Source organism: Lynx rufus, unplaced genomic scaffold (assembly GCF_022079265.1).
Source record: "Lynx rufus isolate CCGP_SWC_20201006 ecotype Redwood Valley unplaced genomic scaffold, mLynRuf1.p SCAF_8, whole genome shotgun sequence".
NCBI classification, from domain to species: domain Eukaryota; kingdom Metazoa; phylum Chordata; class Mammalia; order Carnivora; family Felidae; genus Lynx; species Lynx rufus.
Window position 1 is genome coordinate 102232765 of NW_025814896.1, and position 24931 is coordinate 102257695.

At 44.5% G+C, this 24931-nt stretch overlaps 1 protein-coding gene, 1 long non-coding RNA gene and 1 pseudogene across 2 annotated transcripts in view; 2 read left to right on the forward strand and 1 right to left on the reverse strand.

The window, feature by feature from the left end:
• EIF2AK3 (eukaryotic translation initiation factor 2 alpha kinase 3) overlaps nucleotides 1-8625 on the reverse strand; it is a 69713-nt gene extending 61088 nt beyond the window's left edge. Inside the window, exon 1 of the mRNA XM_047067728.1 lies at nucleotides 8134-8625. Coding sequence (XP_046923684.1) covers nucleotides 8134-8441 — 308 coding nt within the window. The 5' untranslated portion in view covers nucleotides 8442-8625. The remainder of the gene's footprint in view (nucleotides 1-8133) is intronic.
• A 382-nt stretch (nucleotides 8626-9007) lies between these two features.
• Nucleotides 9008-12418, forward strand: LOC124503106 (uncharacterized). Its single transcript, XR_006960111.1, has 2 exons — nucleotides 9008-9617; nucleotides 11915-12418. It is a non-coding gene; the product is annotated as an uncharacterized LOC124503106 (long non-coding RNA).
• A 4869-nt stretch (nucleotides 12419-17287) lies between these two features.
• Nucleotides 17288-19544, forward strand: LOC124503103 (eukaryotic translation initiation factor 4B-like; annotated as a pseudogene).
• Nucleotides 19545-24931: the final 5387 nt, after the last annotated feature.

The following is a 24931-nucleotide window of genomic DNA, read 5'->3' on the forward strand; positions in this document are numbered from 1 at the left end:
CTTCTGCTGTGGCTGAAATTGAGTAGCGCTACGGGGCAAAAAAGAGATGCTATCCTTTGGACTATTGTATCTAATCACATTCTAAGAGAGAGATGCTCACCCATATACTATCGATTGAGAAAAGCATCCAGTAGACAGATAATGCTGAACGCACGATAATCAGAGAACAGCAGTAAGCATTTAGAACAAACATCAATCAGAGCTGCAAAATGAATATCCTCCCCAAATAGGGAGAATATAAAGCCATTTTATCTCCCCACAATTCACTCGTGCTACTTGCAGGTTTCTATGAACAAGAATGATAACCCCTTAACTTATTCAAGAATTGAAGGGAACTGCAGATGCAGCATTTCCTGTGGGAAGAACTGGAGCTTTTTCTTCTTCTTCTTTTTAGGAACGGGAGCTTTGTGCACATCCCCATGGCTCTGCTCTTCTGCTCTCAGCTTCATTCCACTTGCTTTTTCACAGGTAAGATACAGCTATTTCACCAGTTCAGAATAACTCAGACTTGCGTGATCATAAAAATAATCTGGGGGTGCTTGTTAAAAGCCATTAAACAGGGGCGCCTGGGTGGCGCAGTCGGTTGAGCGTCCGACTTCAGCCAGGTCACGATCTCGCGGTCCGTGAGTTCGAGCCCCGTGTCAGGCTCTGGGCTGATGGCTCGGAGCCTGGAGCCTGTTTCCGATTCTGTGTCTCCCTCTCTCTCTGCCCCTCCCCCGTTCATGCTCTGTCTCTCTCTGTCCCAAAAATAAATAAACGTTGAAAAAAAAAAAAATAAAAGCCATTAAACATTCATGGGTCCCATCCCCAGAGGGCTTGGGAGCTATAGCTTGACAAGCACCCCAGGTTGAGTCTTGCTATAAGGCCAGTTTGGCAAACACTGACTTCTCTCAAAGGGCTATTTCCTTAGCATAAAAAACTAACCTATGACATGGATGAAGAAGGTCTATTGATCAACTCTGTCAATTAATTCTCTTGAAACTTCTATCCCTCACTTACACCTTGCTTTAGTTTACAAAGGCATTTGCTTGGAGGATTCAACAGCAAGCACTGTTCTCTTATGCATCACCCAATCCTTGGAAGCCACTCTTTTTTTTTTTTTTTTTTTAATCTTTATTTCTTTTTGAGAGAGAGAGACAGAGTGTGAGCAGGGGAGGAGCAGAGAGAGAGGGAGACACAGAATCTGAAGCAGGCTCCAGGCCCTGAGCTGTCAGCACAGAGCCTGACGCAGGGCTCGAACTCATGAACCGTGATATCATGACCTGAGCTAAAGTTGGATGCTCAACCGACTAAGCCACCCAGGTGTCCCACTTGGAAGGTACTCTTAAGAGAGGTTTCCAACAATTTCCTCCTAATGCCAGACCCATTCTCCTCATCAAGTCTGTCCTGCAGCAGCAGCTGAAGGCCGGGTCTTGATTCTGGACCTTCTCTTTCCCTGGCTTCCACAAGGCCACTTCCCTCTACCCCATCATTCCTGGTGCTCCCAATCTCCAGCAAGCAGGCCATGGAGTTCTAGCTTTAGCCAACGCCCATGGCTTTGACTTCACGTGGAACATGAGGGCTCCCAAACCTATATGGTATTTACCATCCACCGTCTCTCTACCTGCTCTAGTTCCATTTCCAGCAGGGCGCACCCGTTATCGCCACAAAGTGTTCAGATGAATCTTCTCTCCCACATCCTTCTCCATTTGCCTTGTCACTTAACACTTACATGAGACATCATGTCTACCTTCTCCCTTACGTTCTACATTTAGACAACAGTCAGGTACTATTGATTCTATTTCTGAAGCTTTTAAATCGTCGTCTTCTTCTTCATTACCGATGCCCTTGTCCCAGAACCGATTCTCACTTGTCATCAGAACACCTTCAAAAGCCTTTCTGACATATTTTCCTGCCTCAGGTTTCTCTCCCCTGTGCAGTTCCAACAGTTTTGTTTCTATAATAGAGATCTGATAAAGTCCTGAAGCTCCCTGTGCTCACCGAATAAAGGCCACACTGCTTGGTATAGCACATACAGCCTTTCATAATCAGGCATAACCCCCCATCCCACTGCCATGTGCATGCACGCACACACACGCACGCGTACGCAGTTCTAAACTTTTCAACAAAGTTCCCTTTTATTCTTTATCTTGCATCTTAAATGATTTCATTTGCACAATAAACATCATTTCTAATAAACTCCCCCATTTGTAGAGGAAATACTTAAGTACCAACCAAAATACTGAACATTTCTTGGGGCGCCTGGGTGGCTCAGTCGGTTAAGCGTCCGACTTCAGCTCAGGTCACGATCTCGCGGTCCGTGAGTTCGAGCCCCGCGTCGGGCTCTGGGCTGATGGCTCAGAGCCTGGAGCCTGCTTCCGATTCTGTGTCTCCCTCTCTCTCTGCCCCTCCCCCGTTCATGCTCTGTCTCTCTCTGTCTCAAAAATAAATAAACGTTAAAAAAAAATTACAAAATACTGAACATTTGTTAAAAGTCATAGCTAAGATTACTATCTTAAGTTTGATACAATTCTAGTTCAAAGCCAAGAAACCTGACTTGGAGATCCAGGAGCCCTGGCTTGGGAATCACTGCTCTGGGCTTTGCAGCCTAGAGTGGCCTTGACACTTCACATTCAAGGAGTCACACACTCGATATCCCCATTGGCTTTATTCTCAAACTACTCTTATATCACTCACTATCCATTCTAGTGTAGTTAATTCTTCAACACAATGATCCCCCTGTCACAGCTGGGGCTTACAGGCAAGCTGAGCTGCCCGTGGGCCCTAACAGTGCCTGGCCCCTACATGAAATGCAATGTTTGTTGAATGAAACATCTTCGCAGGGCAGCCACTATTATACATATAAAAGAAACACAAAACAGAAGCTGAGAAAGATGTGACTTGCATAAGGTCATGCACCAAACAAGAGGTTTTGGACAGAAGCATGAATTTAGGTTTTTAAACTCTATCGTTCTGTTAACGATAAGTTTTCATAAATAGCAACTACTATATTACTATAATGTGCAGCTTTTACTCATTCCAGAAATTTCATCAAGATGCCGTCTATCCTGTTATTGCTCTGATTTGCCCTCAACTGAGCAGAAATGACCTTACGCCACAATGAATATCCAATTTTGAAAAACCGTTTGCTCTGACTTCAGACACCCAGAATACCTGCCTATTTACAATTAAGTTTATCAGAGTCTGGTAAGTAGATGCTAAATTCTTTCATACAATAATTTTAAAGGAGGCTTACTACCTGTAGACATTTCCCATGCGAAAGAGAAGCAGGTGACAGGAGAACATTATATTGAGTGAATAGTTTCTACATTAACAACTGCATTTTTAAATTGCACATTTCCTTTCTTTGAGGGAAGGGAGAGGGGAAAAAAAAACTCTACAAAATTAAAGATGCAATTTGGCTCTTTCTGCCCCTTCCCCACTCACGCTCTGTCTGTCTGTCTCTCTCTCTCTCAAAAATAAATAAACATTAAAAACAATTTTTAAAAAAAAACAAAAAAACAAAGGGGCACCTGGGTGGCTCAGTCAGTTAAGCGTCTGACTTTGGCTTAGGTCATGATCTCAGTTTGTGAGTTCGAGCCCCGCATCAGGCTCTGTGCTAACAGCTCAGAGCCTGGAGCCTGCTTCGGATTCTGTGTTTCCCGCTCTCTTTCTGCCCCTTCCCCACTCACACTCTCTCTCTTTCTCTCTCTCTCTCAAAAATAAACATTAAAAATAAATAAATAAATAAATAAATAAATAAATAAATAAATAAAAATGCAATTTGGTTAAATCTGCTTTAATGTAGCCAGGAATCTTCACCTAAACATATGCTCTTATTCAAGAAAGCATAGGTTCTTGTCCAAACACAAACTAGTACTAATTAGACTGTACTTCTTAGTCCTCACCTACTAAGTAAATCTTCAAATCAAACCTCCTTTATTTAAACATACCACAGGACTAGCCCTGCCCCAAATCAAAACAAACGATGTCAAAAATCACCTGCTATACTTCATAGCTTTGCCACATCAGCTAAACCTTAAAGAATACCATTTAAGTTTTCAATGTTATAGACAACATGAGTACCGGATATCCTTTCTCTATGAGATTAGAACATTTTTGGACACGCTCTTTCTGCTTTGTTCTAGGAGCCATTTTTAATCAAAATGGCCATTTACAAATGGAAAAGGGTGAAATATAAAAAAAATAAAATTAATTCCCCCCCCTTACATTTAGTTCTGTAACCTACAAGTTCTCCTCTTTGTATTTTATCATATTTTGTAGTAAAAATGTCCAGAAGCAGCTCCTCTCTTACAAAAAGGAAAAAAACAGATGAAGTTCCCAGGCAGTATTTAGGAAAAGAAGAAGCATGCTGGAGTCACAGCTCACAGCAGCTGATGAAAACCCAGGCCCTTTCTGCAAAATGCCTCAGTGTGTAAAGGCTTCTGAGTTCAAATAAAGAAGAGTATCCTCAGGGCGCCTGGGTGGCTCAGTGGGTTGAGCATCTGACTTCGGGACTTCGGCTCAGGTCATGATCTTGCAGTTTGTGAGTTTGAGCCCCCCTTTGGGCTCACTGCTGTCAGCCTGTCAGTTTAGAGCTCGCTTTGGATCCTCTGTCCCCCTCTCTCCCTGCCCCTCCCCTGCTTAGGCTCTATCAAAAAATAAATAAAACATTAAAAATGTTTTGGCTACTTTTTAAAGAAAAAAAAGTTTATTTACTCATCTACATGCTCTTGAGATGTGGAGTAAGCAGTTTGGATAAAACCAATGAAAACTCCACCAAGAGAAAAAAAAATGAACCTGTGGGTCTCATATTGCTTCTTGGGCATCAAAAGACAACAAGCAAAAATAACAACCTTAATTCCCCACCTCCCTCTTTTTAAAACAGTTTTGCAAGTACCATACTTCTTCTTCACAGCTGTTTGTAATAAACGCTTGGTTAATTCAAATCTGTTCCTCCTCCTTTAAATAAACAGGATATTGGTCTATTATTATGCAACGCCGATATTGTCTGGTTTTTCACTTTTTTAAAGAGCACTTAGGAAGAAGTTTTATAAACCTGGCATATGTCTCTTTTGTTGACTCTATCAATTTACTTATCCAAGGCTTCTCCAACTTTCCACACTATCTCAAGCTACCAGGAAAACCCCTAACCACGGGCCTATCTCTTCCTAGAAGATTCTGTTTGCCCAAGATCACTTACTCTCTGCCAGGCAAAACTCCTCTATTTTCACTCTCCTTGTGTCTGAGAAAGAAGTGGTCCTCCTGTTTGCCAAGTAGATCCTCTCCAACGACTTCCGTCTCCTCCTCTATTCCTTTCTTCCTCAACCTGTCTCTACAGGCTCCCTCCTCTGAACGGATAACCACTCCTAGAACTTGCCTGCGGTCAAGCTGAGCAGTGCAGGAAGGAGGGAGTGGGGCTGAACACCATAGATGAATCCTTACCATCTTGCAATCTGAGCACTCTGTTGCTTGACTTAAATTCTTTACGCGTGCTTACCACCAAATCCCTCATTCTTCTCAGTCCTCACCCTACACCTCCAACCCAACGCGTGCGATTTGTCTCCTCTGCTGGCTCATCTTCTCTAAAATATAAGGCATTTCTTTTTTTTTTTTTCAATGTTTATTTATTTGAGAGAGAGAGAGAGAGAGCAAGCAGGGGGAGGGGCAGAGAGAAAGAGGGAGACACAGATTCCGAAGCAGGCTCCAAGACCCTGAGCTGTCAACATAGGGTCCGACGTGGGGCTTGAACTCACAAACTGTGAGATCATGACCTGAGCCGAGGTTGGACCCATAACCAACTGAGCCACTCAGGCGCCCCAGATGTAAGGCATGTCTTGAGGTTTATCACGAGCCTCCTCTTTCTTACAGCTTCAACTCTGTACTCTGATTTCTCTCCAACTACAGGCCATCATTTTTAGCTGCTTCCCAAATTACTCCTTCTGGGTGGCCTGCCTGTACCTCCAAGTCACCATGCCTCAACACCGTGCCCCTTACCTTTTCTTCCCTGCTCTCCTCAATTTCCCCACTTCCCCACAGGTACCCCCATCTTCTGACCACCCCGTCTCAACTCAGTCTGTGGACAGGGGTGCCCAGGGAGGAGGAAATCAATTCATTTGCCAGGAACCAAGATTCTGTCTCAAATCTCTCAAATCTCTCCCCTCTGTTCTATATCCACTTAACAACAAACTTAAACAGACCTGGCATTCAAGATACTCTACACACTTCTCCAACTGTAATGTGCATGGGAACCATATGGCGATCATGTCAAAACCCAGATCCTCCTTCAGTGGATCCGGATGGTGCCTGATTCGTATTTCTAACATGCTCCCAGGGCATGACGACATTACTAGTGTTAGACTCTACATACACAATCTGGTCCCAACCTATTGTTCTAGCCTCATCTTCCACAACTCTCCACCCAGCACACATCGTATGTGCATGTCTGTATCTCCCTCATACACACAGGACACAAACACACACACACACACACACACACACACACACACACACACACACACAGATATACAGACAAAAACGTTCCCTAAACATCCTTTCCAGCTTCTGTGCCTCTTCCTGTTTCAAGTCCAGTGTTTGTTCACCATGATCCTACTCACATTTCACAAACCAATTCACTCTGCCATGGCCTTTTCTGAGCTTTTTACCTACTTCACCCCCAAAACTCCACCCACTGAACATCACAAAAACTGTGGGACACTCGGGGCACTCCTTCTGTTCTGTAATGTCATTACAGGTCTCCTCATCTAATCCTCACTGCTAGACGACACGCACCTCCTGGAAGACAAGGACTATCTGCCTCTGACCCCTGTTAACCCCAGGGCATCCTGGGGGCTGTCAGTGCCAGTAAGCACCTGCTGCAGTGGACCCGTACCTAAGAAAAATGAAACATCTACTTTACTTCATGTAACTTACTTTGACCAGATACCTCAGAAGTTTAAGGAAAACAAAAACACTCTTCCAGGAAAGTTAATTAGCAAAATCTATGAAAATTTTGTCAAATGTTTGCTATTTAAAAGGAAAAAAATCTACATACAAATGTTCCAATAGTGCCCAGAAAATTGTGGTACTATCCCAGGCGTATAGATTGAGGTTCTGATATTTAACTGAAAATGAAATCTAACTTGTTAGGATCTAGTAATTGCTATATTACAAGCTTACAATACTTTCTAATACAGTTCCTTGCCCTCTCTGGTTTAATTTACCTAATGCTCCTTCTATCACTCGGTTTGTTAGAGGGGACATCACTTTTTCCCCCACCTGTGCTGACATTAGCTGCCTGCAAAATAAGTTACTATTAAAATGTCTTACATTTGTGTCCAGTCTTTGAAAAGTGTTTAAAAAGATGTAGCCTAATGTAACATTTTTAAGGAGGCTAAGCAAATCAACCAAGACAACCGTATCTTAAATGTTTACATCTCTTAAACCCTCTAAATATCAAAGAACTGCCAAAATTCAAGACCTACCCACAGCTCTTAAACTTTGGTGCGTGCAAGAGTTGCCTGGAGTGCTTGTTAAACCTGCAGATTCCAGGTTCTTAGCCCAAGAAAGTCTAATTTGGTACAACTGGGGTGGGGCCTAAAAATATGTACAGTTAAGCAGCATCCCAGGTGATCTGATGCAGATGTTCTGCAGATCTCAATTAGAGCAACATTAACCTCATCCCCTGGTCCAGGGGCCAGCCACTACAGGGGTGTGTTTAAAGGGAATTACAGAAACCTCTTTGTAAAGTCCTTTCCCCGAACAGCTATCACCCCAGCAAGGATACTGGGGTGATCCACAGAAGACAAAAAAGGGGAGGGAGTCCCTGCAACACGAATCAAGTTCGAAAACAATGAAAGAGGGAGAGTGCTGTTTCTTTCCCACCTTTGCGCTCCATTCCCTGAGCATCCCCCAGACACCTTCGAGGATGCTGCATTTGCCCGTAAGCGAGGACGGGGGAGAGGCCAGTCGCTGGCCGGGGGGATGGGAACGTGGCTCTGCGCTCACCCCTCCCCCCCGGGTCACCGCACCTCTCCGTGTGCTAGAGGCCACTGCCGAGGGGGGAACCACGGACCCCACAGCCTCCGCGAAGCGCATGCGTAAACAAGTGGACTCCCGGGTCGCCGGCCAGGGCGCTCAGCCCGCGCCGCTCACCTGCCTCGCGGCTGTAGCTCGGCCTCGTCGTCGGGCTCCGGCTCCCGCGGCTCCTGCTCGACCGCGGCCGCCGGCACTGCTTCGGCGTCCTCCACCGTCACCTCGGCCGCAGCCACGGCCCCCGCAGCCGGCACCCGCGCTGCTGAAGTGGGAGCGGCCGCGGCGCCCAGGCCGAATGCCGCCTCCACCTTCGGCGCGGGGAGGTCGGGGGCGCGCCCTGCGGCCACCGTGCCAGCCGCGAGCCCCAGCAGCAGCTGCAGCAGCAGCAGCGCCCGCACGAGCGGCCCCGGGCGGGTGGCGCGCTCCATCAGCGTCCCACCCCGCGCGGGGACATGGAGGTGCAGCCGCCGGCGCCTGCTTCTCCCGGTGCTAAAAGCCCCTGACCAGGACCAGGACGCGCTAGGGACCCCGCCGCCTCCCCGACCGTCTGGGCTGCCGAGTGGAGCTGGCCCGGCCACGTCTTAGCCCGGCCTCCGCCACCGCCACCCGAGTGACAACCTCCCTCAGTCATCGCCCATTGAACAAACTTTCGGCGCGTCTCTTCTCTGATTGGCTGCGGCCACCGCCACTCTGGAGACCTAGGTTTGTCCTGTCGGAGAAGGTGGGCTTTTCCCGGATGTCAACATCACGCCTACCAATCAAATCGTACTGCCGTCTTCCGGCGCCCGGCCCCCTCCCGGACGCGGTTACCAATGAGAAACGGCCCTTCCCGCAATCTTCTTACTTGATTGGTAGGCCCCTCGGTACCCGGAATACATTTCCCCGGAGCAGATTGGCCATCGCTGTGGTTGGCCTTGCCCCTCAAAATGAGGCGCTAGAGCAGACTTGAAGATCATTGGTAGAAGTGGATGCTCCTCAAAGGTCTGAGATAACTTCTTCTTGATTGGTTGGAAGCGGCACTTAATACGTGGCGGATTCTGACTGTGGAGAGGATGGTCCCAAGTGAAAGGAAGAGTGGGAAGCGAGTCCCTGGTGGCCGGGAGGCGGCCGACCTTAAAGGAGCTGCCACTGTGGCTCTTCTAAAGCCTGGTCTGTTTGGAAAAGCAAAAGCGAAGTAGGGAAAATGAGTGGCGGTACAAGACGTGTGGTCCCCAGAAGTGGAAGGGGCAGGACGGGCTCAGCAGAGTATCGTGCTTGTGGTCGTGATGGTGCTGAGAATTCCTGCCTGCTAGAGATGCCGGCCTATAGAGGATCCAGTCTTCCTGACACGCCCCCTTCCTTGTTACAAAGGAGAAGGAGTCCAGGCCCTATGCGGCGACTAATTTGTCTAAAGTCACACACCTACTACTTGCGAAACGATGACTTTAATCCAAGCCTTCTGACCCTGGTCTGGCATGCTTTGTACCTCGTTTATAGGGCTCTGACGAAGAAAGATAAGACTGCAAAAGGTCAAACTGGAGAAAATTTGAATGTTCATCTCAGGCGATGGACCTTTTCATACGGCAGTTAAAGAGACCCTGAAAATTTTTGAGCAGATTGAAACGGTAAGATGCGTCCATCAGCAGTGTATTCAAAAGAGTAACATCAAAGATGAGGAAGGTAGCTGGGAGGCTGTAGCTGGGAGGCTATTGCCTCATCAAAACTCTGAAGTTCTTTTGAAAAATATTGGCATACAAACATTCTCTAATTTCTTCCGTCCTAAAGCAAAACAAACAAAAAGCCCCACTTCCTCTTCCACCTCCTGCCACACTTCCTTGCTCTTCAATACAGCAGAACTCTCCAGCGTTCTAAACATCTTGTCTTCAATTCTTCTCTTCCTCCCAAACACACTACAGTCAGGCTTTCAAGCTCCAGTCCACCAAAACTGCTCTCACTGAAGCCATCATTGCTAACTTAAAAGGACATCTCATCATCTCATCATCTGTATTTAACCCAGTAACTCAGTGTTTCCTGTGTAAAACACTTTTCACTGGTTTTCCTGCCCCACAGGCCAGGTTATGACCCTCATTAGGCCTCATTTTATCTGAATCACCTCATTAAAGGCCGTATCTCCAAATACAGTTACGTTCAGAGGTACTGGGGGCAAGGGCATCATAGGAATTTGGAAATGGGGGAAGGTACACACTTCAGCCCCTAACACTCAGATGCTCAAAAGACTTGTTCCTTCACTTCTTTCAAGGCTCTGTTACCTTCCCAGTGAAGCCTCTCTGGACCACCCTTTTAAATATTGAAACCCCTCCCACAGGTCACTTCCTAAACTCCTCCCCTGATTTATTTCTCTCCTTAGACCTTAAATACTGTCATCTTTTTTTAAGTTTATTTATTTTTGAGAGAGACAGAGACAGCATGGGTGGTTGAAGGGCAGAGAGAGAGAGGGAGAGAGAGAATCCCAAGCAGGCTTCATGCCACCAGCACAGAGCCCGATGTGGGGCTCGAACTCATGAAACTGAGAGATCATGACCTGAGTGGGAACAAAGAGTTGGACGCTTAACTGACTGAGCCACCCAGGCACCCCAGGACTATCATTGATATATCTGTTTTGCTTATCATCTGTCTCCTTCCACTTCTCTGTAAGTTCTAATGAGGATTTGCTCTTTGATATATTCCTAAATAGAGCCTAAAACAATGCAAGGTGTTTAGTAAATGTTTAAAAAATATTTATTGAATGAATGAATGAATTCATTCAATAGAAGGGAAAGAGACAAATGGACAGGAAGAGATTGTAGTTGCTGTAGATAGAAGGGAGTCATTAAGGAAGCAAGATCCCAGAGTATCAGGGGAAGCAAAGGTATGCCTTCCATGGTGAAAGGTGAAGAAATACCCCTAAAGAATAACGTACTTTGAAAAAGAAAACAGATGAGAGAGTTCAAACTAGCTGACCATGGTTTACTCAACAAAACAGGAAATAAAATCTCTTGCCAAAGTGAGGAAGGTGTGAAAAAATTAACTTGAGATGAAAAATGATCATTGACTACTTGTAATGGCCCATTTGAAATTAGCTAGTGTATATATGTTAGTGAACCTTATCTTCATGGTTTTTTAGCTTTTTCAAAAAATGATCATGGCATGAACAGTAATCCAAGCTAATGAGTTAGGAGTCTGCTTGCCACCTGCAATTGATGTGGAAGTTTTGTTCCTTCACTTCTTCATTACTATTCAGGGAGTATCATGGGAGTAAGGGTGTGAGCAAAATAGGCATGGTCCCTCCCTTCTGAAGCTTAACATTTATCTGGTTAGGGGGACAGCCACTATTTTAATAATCACACATATATTTATATGATGAAAACAAGATAAGTGCCAAGATGAAAAGGCACAGACAGAAGAGCACAGTGGTGGAAAATGCCAGGAAGGAGGGTCAAGCTTTATACTCAGAAAAAAAAAAAAAAACCCATGGAAATATTTCCATTTTGGAAAAAGAAGAGTCATGATCATGAGTCATGGTCAGCTGACTAGGAAAATCACTTGAAGGAGGGAAGAGAACAGCTGCCAGTTGGGGGAGAGCATGGAGAGTCATGGTAGCTGCCTGGGAACCTTGGCCTATAAGTGTGAGTTCCTCAGGGAAGTGTAAGAATATTTGGGACCAGGAAGGATAGCTGATCAATAAGTCTGAGCCACAAAAGGAAGCTGGTGTGCTTAAGTATCGTAGCCTGGGGTTGCCCAGTTCAGAATTGACATTCTAAAACTGAGCATGGTCTAGAAGGTGAGCAAGGCAGGCCAGCGATTTAGAATCCGAGGCTCAGTCTGTTAGCAGAGAAGCCTGTATCTGGTGCTGCCTGAATTTGCCCTCTGTCCAGAGCTTTCCTAAAAGCCCCACTGAGGGACTTCTGCTTACCTTTCCCAGGCCAGGACCATGTCAAATCGTCATCTGGAGCCACAAAGAATCCTACTGGCACTCTGAACAAAACTGGGGTTCTGCTAGTGAGGATGAAGGAGAGAATTGGTAACCCACTTCATCAAAGTATAATATGTGTACTTATGGAAAGTGCCTGCTTGGGTAAGTTTCAACAGGTGTATACGCCAGTCAAGATAACCGAACATTCCCACCTTGCCTGAGAACTTCCTCGTGTCTCCTCACAGGGTCCTTCTTCCACCCCAGGCTGCAGGTAATCAATGATCTGTCTTCTGTCACCGTAGACTTTCTACAATTTTTAATGTAATTGTACAGTATATACTCTTTTTGTGTCTGGCTTCTTTCACTCAGCGTGATGTTTTCAAAGTCAGGCATGTTCTTGCATGTAGCAACATTGTATTCATTTTTATTGCTGAGTAGTATTCCATTGCATATTGTAACATTGGGAGATTTCCAATTTGGGGCTACTGAAAATAAAACTGCTATGAACATGCATGTCTCTGTGTACATAGGTGTAGTTTTTATTTCTCTTTAGTAAATGCCTAGAAATGGAATATTGGCTCATGTCGTTGATGTATGTGAAGTTGATAAGAATCTGCCAAACAGTATTCGTGCTCTGGCTAGATCAATCAATCCCCGAGTGAAGGATGTGAGAGTATAAATTTTTGTTTTAAGCCATTGCGTTTTGGGATGGTCTCTTACACAGCATTATTATGGCAATAGTCAACTGATATAGCACTGTATAGTTCACTGTGTGGCAAACTCTGTTGGGTGCCTACCCATATAAATTCTTCTCTTTGCAAATGCTTTGACTAGCAATTTCACTAGGGAAGATGTGTCAATGTCCAGGGCTGCCTGGGTGGCTCAGTTGGTTAAGCGACCGACTCTTGGTTTCTGCTCGCGATTCGTGAGATCTAGCCCAGCATCGGGCTCTGTGCTGACAATGCGGAGTCTGCTTGGGATTCTCTCCCCCCCCTTTCTCTCTGCTCCTCTCCCGTTCTCACTCTCTCTCAAAATAAATAAATAAACTTAAAAGCAAAGAAGATGTGTAAATGTCCAATAAACCAAACTTATTCCACCGTGATTTCACTTTATACTCCTACCGGTGGCATGCGAGACTCCCAAGTTGTTCCATATCCTTAATAACACTTGATGTTGTCAGTCTTTTAATTTTTGCTTTTCTTGTGAGTATGCTGTGGTATTTCATTGTGTTTTTGGTTTGCATTTCCCTGATGGCTAATGATTTTGAGCGTCTTTTGATTTTGTGCTTGTGAAACATTTATACTCATATGGAACTCATGCCCTTCACCTGGGGGTTTGATCTAGCCAGAACACGTTTTTCTTCTGGCCATGGCAGAAACACAAGAGAGATGAGTGGACATTACAGGGCCTCTTAAAACTGGAGTCAGGGGGCGCTTTGGTGGCTCAGTTCGTTGAGTGTCCAATGCTTGATTTTGGCTCCGGTCATGATCTCAGGGTTTGTGGGTTCGAGACCCACCTCAAGCTCTGTGCTGTGTCAGAATTCTCTTTCTCTCTCTCTCTCTCTCTCTCTCTGCCCCAACCCCACTCATGCTTTCTCTCTCTCAAAATAAATAAGTGAACTTAAAAAAAAAAACTGGAGTCAGAACTGCAGTACTGTTGGGCACATGGGTGGCTTAGTTGGTTGAGTACACAACTCTTGATTTCAGCTCAGGTTATAATCCCAGGGTCATGGGATCGAGTCCTACATTATTAGGCTCCACACTGAGCATGGAGCCTTCGTGGGATTCTCTCTCTCTCTCCCTCTGCCCTTCTCCCCTGCTTGCATTCTCCTCCCCCCCACCCCCGCACCTCTCTTTCAAAAACAAAAAATAGGACTGCAGTACTGGCACTTCCACTCGCATTCCATTGGCTAAGGCAAGCATATGGCCAGGCCCAGTATCAATGAGGCAGGAAAATATGCCTCTTGTGAGAGAAACTGCAAAGTCACTGACAAAGGGCATGGGTACAAGATTTCAGAGAGCAAAAACCCAATCTACCACAAGTGCTGTGCATGAGAGTCATCAATTAGATCTGTGCCTGAATCTAGCATGAACAATTGCTTCAAAGCAATACACACAATGTAGATATCACTCCGTATCTGTTAGGAAAAATACTATTTGGAAAAAAAGTATCAAGTGCTGGTGATGGTGTAGAGGAACTGGACCCCTCATCGTGGCTGGTCTGAAGGCAAAAATGGTGAACTATTTTGGAAACACTTTGGCCACTTTTTACACAATTAGACATACACTCACCAAAAGACTTAACAGTCCATTCCTAGGTTTTTACCCAAAAGAAATGAAAACATTTGTTCACACAAAGACCTCTATGTGAATGTTTAGCCGGGTTCCTCATTAATTTCCCAAACTGGAAACACTGAAAATGTCTATCAACTAGTGAATGGATAAACAAGTTGCAGTTCCCGCCTTGTGATGAAACGCTACTTAGCAGTAAAGAAGAACACCACACATGTATATTTCAGACCTCTGCTTTTATATGTCTGCTAACATCCCTGGACCCAAAGTATGCCACGCTGCCAAGTGCAAAGTCAAAGGGCAGAGAAGCAGCATAGCCATATACCAAGAGGCCACCACTAGAGTGGAGATGTGTATTAACTACCGCAAGGCAGAGAAGATTTGAGACCATGCTTTATTCTACCACACCCACCATGAGTTCCCTTATCTGAGTGACTGAGTCTAAAGAAATGCGTTGAGGCTTCAGCGGGATAGTAACTGATAATTATCAACTCCTGAATTTACACAGTTCAGTCCAGTCCTGGACAGATATAAACGATCGTTTCTGGTCCCCTTGGAGATCTTTCCAAAAGTGGGATCTGCAGGCATGTGCACATAAACGCAGAAACAAATCCCTACGTATATACCCACACATGCAAATGTATATGGGCTGTGTGTGTGTATATATGTCCAGTGTCCAGTTATACATGCCTTTCCTCTAAAAAAAAGGTGAGTCTCAGATTTTCAGAGGCTAAACTCTTAAGGAGAAAAAGGAGGGGCGCCTGAATGGCTTAGTCGGTAAAGCGTTGAACTCTTGACTTTGGCTTCAGGTCATGATCTCATGGTTCGTGGGATCCAGTCCCACGTTGGGCTCCATGCTGACAGTGCAGAGCCTGTTTGGAATTCTCTCTGAGCTGAATTCAAGAGGCAGACACTTAACCACCTGAGCCACCCAGGCACCCCACATTTGTGTTTATTGAATTGGCACCAAGTAATACTATTTTAATTGTTATAAGCAACAGAGAAAAAGTAAGTTGCATATATATATATATATTTATTTGACAGGAATGAATTATATATATATATATATATGTATATATATATATATACATATATATATGTACATATATATACATATATATATATAATTCATTCCTGTCAAATAAAACCCAAAAAAACATAGTATCCTCTAAGAGCAAGTGTTCTACATGGTTCAAATAAAGAAAAATGATGGGAGAATCAAATCCTCATACCACATATAATTTTATGAGTGGGCCAGACTGAAAACTGTATCTTAGCTATCAGTATTTGGTCAAATGCTTCCAGCTCTGATCTAAGAGCTGGTTTTAGACCACATCTCTCACTGAGAATGATGGTAAATTAGATTAAAAAAAAAAAAAACAAAAACCTTTGAAGGTATCAGAAAGCAACCAAGGCATCTAGGACTCAAAGGGCTAAGAATAGGAAAGAAAGAAAATATGAGATCAGAGTGACATTCTCCATCATTCCCCCCTGAGACATTTGCTGAAATTATAAGCAAAAAGTGCAGGACCTAGACCCAAGCAGAGAGGCGCATCTTAGGGAGCTTTTAGGAGTCTCAAGGCAGAACACAACGTGGAGTTCAGGGCTAACAAGAGAGCCAGGATTGGAAGGGCTCAGATTTCAGAGAAAAGAGAATTATTGAAAAGTGAGTTAATATTCCACCCCCTTTTCCCACCAAGGCATTTGCTGGTTCCTTAGCCATGCACCATGCAGGTAAGGTATCAAAAGCCTGAGCAGAAAGAAGGAGATAATAGGCTGACAAGTGAAATGGTCTCATCAGGCTTAGGGAGTCAAAAAACAGAAGCCAAAGCCCAGCAAGAAGTGGGAACTCTGAAAAACACCTCCAGCAGAGACTCTGGACAGTCTGCAGATGGAAATAAAGATAAAGTGGAAATACCTTGCCTTAAAAAAGTAGCCTCAAAATACTATATACCCTTATTGGATTAGGGTGACCTGCCCCTATTCTTTCTGCCAGGAGGAAGTTAAATGATCTCTGGAGAAGGAAAACATATAGAGCTCCTACAATTATTCGTACACAGGGTTTAGCATTTGAACAAAAAATCTATCAGCTATGAAAATAATTATGATTAATATCCTACATGCTGTTGTTTCCTCCGTGTCATTTCATGGTTCGATAAATAGTTCGCTTCTTTTTTCGTGCTGAATAATATTCCATTGTCTGGATGGACCACAGTTTATTTATCCATTCATCTACCGAAGGACATCTTGGTTGCATGTAGGTTTTGGCAGTCATTAACAAAGCTGCTGTTAACATCCATGTGCAAGTTCTTGTGTGGGCATAAGTTTTCAACTCCACTGGGTAAAAGGTAAGAGTTTATTTAGTTTTGTAAGAAACGAACAAACTGTCGTCCAAAGTGGCTGTACCGTTTTATATTCCCACCAGCAACGGTTTAGAGTTTCTGTTGTTCTGCTTCCTCACCCTTGCCAGAATTTGGTATTGTCATTGTTTTACATTTTAGCTATTCTAATAGGTATATAATGGTATCTCATTTTAATTTGCGTTTCCCTAATGACACATAATTTGAGCACGTTTTTTTTTTTTAATTTTTTTTTCAACGTTTTTATTTATTTTTGGGACAGAGAGAGACAGAGCATGAATTGGGGAGGGGCAGAGAGAGAGGGAGACACAGAATCGGAAACAGTCTCCAGGCTCTGAGCCATCAGCCCAGAGCCTGACGCGGGGCTCGAACTCACGGACCGCGAGATCGTGACCTGGCTGAAGTCGGACGCTTAACCGACTGCGCCACCCAGGTGCCCCTTGAGCACGTTTTTATATGCTTACTTTGCCATCTATATATCTTCTTTTTTTTTTAATGTTTATTTATTTTTGAGAGAGAGCAAAAGCGTGGGAGGTGCAGAGAGAAGGGGGACAGAGGATCCGAAAGCAGGATCCACACTGACAGCAGAGAGCCGATGCGAGGCTCCAACCCATGAACCGTGAGATCATGACCTGAGCCAAAGTTGGATACTCAGCCACCCGAGCCACCCAGGCACCCCTGTATATCTTCTTTAGTGAGGTGTTTGTTCAGGTCTTTTGCCTATTTTTTTATTGGGTTATTCTTTTTCTCTTTGTCGAGTTTAAGAGTTCTCTGTATATTTTGGATAACAGTCATTTCTTAGGTATATCTTTTGCAAGTGTTTTCTCCCAGTCTATGGTAATGACAAGTTTAAGGCACGAAAGATTACTAAAAAAGAAAGGGGGGCATTTCATAATCATAAATGGGCCAATCGCTCTCCCTCTCCCAATGTGACAGCCCCAGCAAAAAAAAGAGTAAGAAGGAGAAGACTGTCTCCTTAACAGACTTTGTGGCCGAAGATGGGGAACTGGTGGAGGAAGCACCTATGTCCCCAGACCAGTCGGCTGGGCTGAGGAGACAGATAACCCGGAAGGAGATATTTCAACCACTCGACACAGTCATGATGACCATATGTATAGGATTCCTCCAATTGACCATTCTATCTGCCCACTGCTCCAAGGGCTGCTCAGGAACCCAATATCAAGCAGGCCCATCTTCCCAAATTGCCACCTGCACTGTTTTTCTAGGGAACTTGCCCTGTGCTGTGACAGAAGACTCCATTAAGGAATTCTTTGGAGGATTCGATATCACTGCTGCTGTACCTTTACCATGTGAACCCAGAGAGGTTCAGAGATTTTGGTTATGCTAAGTTTGAGAACCTGAGTTTGAATTCCTTGCTCAGTGCCCTGAGCCTCAAATGAAGAGTCTCTATGTAACAGGAGAATCTGAGGGGATGTCGCTGCTCAAACGCAGGCTAAAAACAGGAATGGCCATTTTTGGGGTGGAGACAGAAATCAGGATTCTGACAAAACAGATACACACTGGAGGGCCCATCTTGCAACAGACAGCTTTGATGACAATCTGCCTAGAAGAGGTGATGATAGCTTTGGAGACAAATGTCAGGACTGTTATGATGCAGGCCAGTATTGTGATGGGCATTGGGATGTGGTACCGTCATGGCCGGCACCAGGATATGGATTGATAAGGGGCTGGCATCACTGTATCACTATGACGACGGAAGCACCGGAGACTATGACGGAAGCTATGATTCCAGGATAGGCAGGACAGAAGAGCATTTGGTAGTTGGCACCATAGGGATGATATCCACTGAGGAAGAAGGGACCGCTATGAAAACAGATATGACAGAGGAGATGATGGGTCATGGGGCTCCAGAGATTATTGGTCTCAGGATAGTTATAAGCATGATGCCTTTAGGCACACAGGTCCCCCCAACAATCTGAGTCAACGGCCGTGGGATACTTCCAAGGAGGCTAATTCCTCTGCCAGCAGCGCACAGTCCATTTGAACAGCCTATGGGATGGCAAAGCCTGTCGACATAGGTGCTAGAGAAGTGGAAGAGTGGCTACAGAAGGGGCAGGAGAGAGAAGGAACAGAGGAATGTCAGCTGGATGAAGCAAAACTAGAATGTCAGCCTTGGGAGAGATTCCAAGATGGCAAGGTGAAGAAACTCAAGAAGGGGAACGGTTGAGGACAGGAAGTGAGTCATCATGGACTGGGAACTTAGCCCCATTTGGCAGACATGCACAAAGAACAGAGCATGAGAAGTCTCTAGAAAACAATCAAGAGGAAGACTGTCACTCTCCAACTTCGAAACCTCCCAAACCTGAACAGCCTCTGGAAGCAGAATGTTCGAATGCAGTGAAGTTCTAGCCCTCCTGCTCCATCTCAGAGCTCAGACGCCGCAGCAATCCCCTACTGGGGGGGGGGGGGGTTCCTGCTCAACCATCTGAGAAAAGACCACCATGGAAAGATGAACTTGAAGTACATGAGGTGAATGTCCCGAAAGGTCAAAGTGGGAACTCCAGCTGTGGTTCAGGAGATGAGGGAAGAAAGACCACTGGAAGGAGTCACATAGGAAAGACGGCAAAATGGATCGAGTTCCCCGATCTGCACCTGAGCCAAAGAAACTTGAAGAAAATCTGGCCTCCAAGTTCAGTTCTGCTGTCTCTGTTGTCTCTGTTGCTGCTGTCTCTGTTGATGGTGGAGATGAGAATGAGGGAGAAGATTACACGGAATAGACCTCTACATTCTGTGCTTCCTCCTACCCTTTCTCCACCCTGGGACATTCAAGAACAAATCAAGCCTCTACCTAGAAAAGATAAAATAAAACTCACCATTTCCTGGGGAGAAAAGAAGGGGAATCAACTTACCAGGATGATTTAATATTCTGGGACTGGGGGATTTTCTGGGAGTTGGGACTTCCTGTTTTAACACAGAAAGTCCTGGGGTGCCTGGGTGACTTTGTTGGTTAAGCATCTGACTCTTGATCTTGGCTCAGATCATGATCTCACGATTCATGAGATCGAGCCCCACATTGGGCTCTGTGCTGACAGTGTGGAGCCTGCTTGGGATTCTCTCTTTCACCCTCTCTCTCTGCCCCTCCCCTACTTGCCTCCTCCCTCCCTCCCTCCCTCTCTCTCTCTCTCTCTCTCAAAACAAACAAACATTTAAAAAATAATAATAAAATAAGGGGCACCTGGGTGGCTCAGTCAGTTAAGCGTTGACTTCGGCTCACGTCATGATCTCATGGTTCGTGGGTTTGAGCCCCACATCGGGCTCCATGCTGATGGCTCAGAGCCTGGAGCCTGCTTCAGATTCTGTGTCTCCCTCTCTCTCTGCCCCTCTCCTGCTCATGTTCTGTCTGTCTCTCTCTCTCTTAAAAATAAATAAACATTACAATTTTTTAAAAAATAATAAAATAAAATAAAACAAAATAAAATAAAATAAAATAGAAAGTCCTGTGCAAACTGGGATATGTTGGTCACCTTTTATGGTGGCAAAAGACCAGGGAGCCTGGGTTCCAAGCTAAGCAAAGGCTTCCTTGCAGTCTCTGGTTTCCTCTGTCTTCCATCCTTACATCAATACAGCCTCAACTCTGCTCACCCTGCCTAGTAACCCAGCTTACAGCTCTGGTGCCTGCCTGCCCCTCCCTTCAATGGCCACACGGCAGGTACATCTACTGTCCTGGCAGCTGGACTCTATCTGTCTCTCAAGGGTTTTGTATTCAAAAGAGGGAGAAGGTACAACCTTTTCCTGCTTAAAAAAAAAAAAAAAAAAAAAGGAAAGAAATATATGTATATATTTCTACGCCTCTATTTCTGTATCTCTATATCTCTGGAAGAAGAAAACTGGTCAAAGTTTTTGTTTCTGGGAAAACAAACAGGGTGGCCAAGGCACAAGGGTAAGAGATTAGGAGGGAGGCTTTTCCCTTTTTTAGTAGCTTTATTGAGATATAATTCACATTCACCTATTCACCTATTTTAAGTGGACAATTCAGTATTTTCTAATTTTTGACAGATCTGTGCAACCAGGAAGGAGACTTTTTAAAAATATATTTATTTTGAGAGAGAGAGAGAGAGATAGAGAGGGAGAGGGACAGAGAATGAGTGGGGGAGGGGCAGAGGGAGAGAGAGAGAAAGAGAGAGAGAGAGAATCTTAAGCAGGCTCCACACCTAGGGCGGAGCCTGACACGGGGCTTTGATGCTTCCGGGATACATGCAATGAAAAGTCACATGGGGCGCAAGCCACACCCCAAACAGCAAGACCCCTCAGTGTTTTCATTGGTTGGGTAACTTTTGTTGCCAACCATCAGAGAACGGAGGGGAGCTCCTCCTATGACTGGGATCCAGTCTTCCCCCTCTTGCATCTCCAGGGACCTGCTTCTTTGCAGAGCACTGATTTCAGCACAGCACTAGGTCAGAATTTTCAGGTGCTTGTCACCAAGCATGGCTTCCTGGGATAGCACCGTGTACAAGGGGGTGATCATACATTCGGTCTCACAACTCCCTCCAACACGGCACAAGTTAGAACATCTTCAAAAAGGTGTTTATGTTTATCTGAAGTGTTCTTTCTAAATTCACTCTGATTTGCAACAGTGAATCTATGTTACCTGTGCATTTTTTAAGTTAAAAATAAGTTAAAATTTAAGGCCTCCTACAGGAAGCCTTCCTGACTCCTCCCTCATTTCCTCATGATAGTTTTGGTTCCTTTAGTTTCCATAAAATCCACCTCTAGCTCACCTCTAGCACAGAGCTTATTCTAAGGCATTTTAATCACCTGTTTAATTACCTAGGTCCCCTTTAGACTGTGATTTCCTTAGGGCAGGTGCTGTCCCTTTCATAACTGGGTCTCTAGGGTCTTGCATGGAGCCTGGTGCACTGAGCCCTTCATCTTTCCACCTCCCCTAAAGTGTCCTGCTTTTCACACCCAGCTCTGTCAACAACTAACCTTACCACACCGGTTCTCAAAGAACCCAAAGAAGACTTCTTCTCTTCAACCGGCTGGCATATCTTACTAAGCCCTGAGTACCCAACTGTATGCAATAATATGAGAAAGTGAGGATTCCAGAGGGATTTGAACACACCCATCTTAGGAATGCTAGAAATTAAGGCAAGTCCCAGGCATGTTATTTAGGTGGGAACTATATTCATTCATATGTTCATACCTCTGGAATGAAAGTTAAAGGAAGGGAAGAGGGTGGTGAGTTAGGGGCTGGAACTAGATCTTGAGACAAGATAAAAATTGGAGGGAGGAAGGGCAGGGAAGGCACAAATCTCTGCTTTGGAAGACAAATTGTTGGAGGGACAGAGCATCATACAAACACTGAACTTACACAAATTCAATTAGGTATACTTGGAAGAAAGGAAGGGAGGAAAAGGGAAAGAAGAAAAGGGGGAAAGGGTGGAAAAAAAGATACAAGAGGAATAAATATTTAAATGATACAAGCTTTCATAATTTTTTTAACATACCAGAGATCCTATACAACATTTCACACAGTTGTTTCTAAAGAGCTTGAGAAGGAAGACGTGACATCTATTTTCCAGTAGTGTGTAGGGATTCAGCTTTGACCACTTGGATTATTGGAAAAGGTTTTTTTTTTTAAGTTTATTTATTTTGAGAGAGACAGAGCGCGAGTGGGGGAGGGGCAGAGAGGGAGAGAGAGAATCCCAAGCAGGTTCCATTTGCGCAGTCAGCACACAGAGCCCGATGTGGGGCTCTAATCCATGAAACCGTGAGATCACGGGTTGAGCCGAAATCAAGAGTCGGTCACTTAACCGACTGAGCCACCCAGGCAGCCTGGGGATTATTAGGGGAGCTTTAAAAAACAAAACAAAACAAAACACAAATGCCTGCATCCCACCCGCAAAAATCTGATGTAATTAATTGGTCAGAGGTGCAGCCTGGGCTTCAGACTGGTTAAGAACTCCCAAGTAATTTTCTTTTCCAATTTTAAAAATTGTGGTAAAATGCACAGAACATAAAATTTAACATCTTAACCATTTTTAAGGCTATAGTTCAGTGGGGTTTAAATATACTCATAGTGTTAGGCAACCATCACCACCATCCATCTCCAAAACTCTTTTCATCTGTAAAACTAAAACTCTATACCCATGGAACAATAACTCGCACCCCTCACCTCAGCCCCAGGAAATCATCATTCTACTTTCTGTCTATATGATTTTGGCTATTTAAGTACCTCATAGATGTGGAATCATACAGTACTTGTCTTTTGTGTCTGGCTTAGTTCAACTAGCATGATATTGTCAAGGTTCATCCATGTTGTTAGCATGTGTCAGAATTCCCTTCCTTTTTAAAAAATTTTTTTAAAAAAATGTTTATCTATTTTTGAGACAGTGAGCAGGGGAGGGGCAGAGAGAGAGGGAGACACAGAATCCGAAGCAGGCTCCAGGCTCCGAGCTGTCAGCACAGAGTCCAACACAGGGCTTGAACTCACGTGCCACGAGATCATGACCTGAGCTGAAGTCGGACGCTTAACTGAGCCACCCAGGCACCCTGGAATCCCCTTCCTTTTTAAGGCTGAATAATACTCCATTGTATGTATATAACACATTTTGCTCGTCCATTTCACGTTGTAACTATTGTGAATAATGCTTCTCTGAACATGGGTGCACAGATATCTCTTTGAGACCCTGCTTTCAGTTCTTTTGTGTATATACCCAGAAGTGGAATTGCTGGATCATACGGTCATTCTATTTCAAGTGTTGGAGGAACCTCCACACTGTTTTCCATAACGGCTGCACCAATTTACATTTCCACTAACAGCGCATAAGGGTTCTAATTTCTCCCCATCCTTGTCAACACTTGTTATTTTCTGGGTTTTTGGTAGCGGTCATACTAATGGGTGTCAGGTGGTGTCCTCTTGTAGTTTTGGTTTGCATTTCCCTAACGATAGTGATTTTAAGCGTCTTTTGATGTGCTTAATGGGCATTCATTCATACACCGTTTTATGAAAAATATCTATTCAAGTCCTTTCCTTGTTTTTGAGTCAGGTTGTTCAATTTTTTGGCTGTTAAATCTTAGAAGGCCTCTGTATATTCTAGATATTAATCCAGATCCCTTATCAGATACGTGGTTTACACATATTTTCTCCCATTCTGTGGGTTGCCTTTTTATTCTGTTGAATAAATCATCAAATGGGGGCACCTGGCTGGCTCAGTCGGTTGAGCATCCGACTTCGGCTCAGGTCATGATCTCACAGTTCATGAGTTCGAGCTCCACGTCGGGCTCTGTGCTGACAGCTCCGAGCCTGGAGCCTGCTTCGGATTCTGTGTCTCCCTTTCTCTCTGCCTCTCCTCCCCTGCTTGTGCTCTGTCTCTCTCTCAAAAACAGATAAACATTAAAAAAAAATTAGGGTGCCTGGGTGGCTCAGTCAGTTAAGCATCCTACTTTGGCTCAGGTCATGATCTCACAGTTCCTGGGTCTGAGCCCCGCGTCGGGCTTTGTGCTCACAGCTCAGAGCCTGGAGCCTGCTTTGGATTCTGTGTCTCCCTCTCTCTCTGCCCTTCCCCCGCTCTCTCTCTCTCTCTCTCTCTTTCTCTCAAAAATAAACATTAAAAAAAATTTTTTTAACTGGAAAAGGTGGGGGGAGGGTGTGAATCAAGCATTTCAGTACAAACTATACCACTGAGTAATCAAACATGATGAGGGAGGCTTCTCTTTATAGAAGTATTCTACTAATGAAGAAGTAAGGATAGAATTAGAATTCTGCCGTTTTGTACCTCTGATGAATTAATGGGTGTAGACCCTAGAGCCAGGCAGTGGCATCACAATAGATAGACAACCATATGTAATATACCACCGGATAAAACTATATGGTACTACTTATGAAGTCATCTTGCTACCAAAGAAATGTTAAAAACCAATCCTAAATTGCATCAAGCCTATAGATATAAACTACCGGTTCATGGGAAAGACAAGGGACAGAGGAATATTTCAACTAACTCCACGGGGATGCAATAAGCAAAATCTGAACTATGAGAAACAACAAACAAATTACAAGGGGTAAAAAGAGATGGGGGTGATCCTGTAGATTAAAAGAGATCAAGAGGGGCACCTGGGTGGCTCAGTCAGTTGAGTGTCCAACTCTTGATTTCGGCTCAGGTTGTGATCTCACCTTTTGTGAGTTTGAGCCCTGCGTTGAAACTCCCCATGAGGCTCTGTGCTCATCATGTGGGGTCTGCTTGGGATTCTCTCTTTCCTTCTCTCTCTTTTCTTTCTGCTCCTTCCCTGCTGGCGCATGCACACATGCTCGCGCTCTCTCTCTCTCTCTCTCTCAAAATAAATAAACTTAAAAAAATAAAATAAAAGAGATTTAAGAGGTGTCAATCAGTTGCAGTGTGAGCACCTGTGGAGAA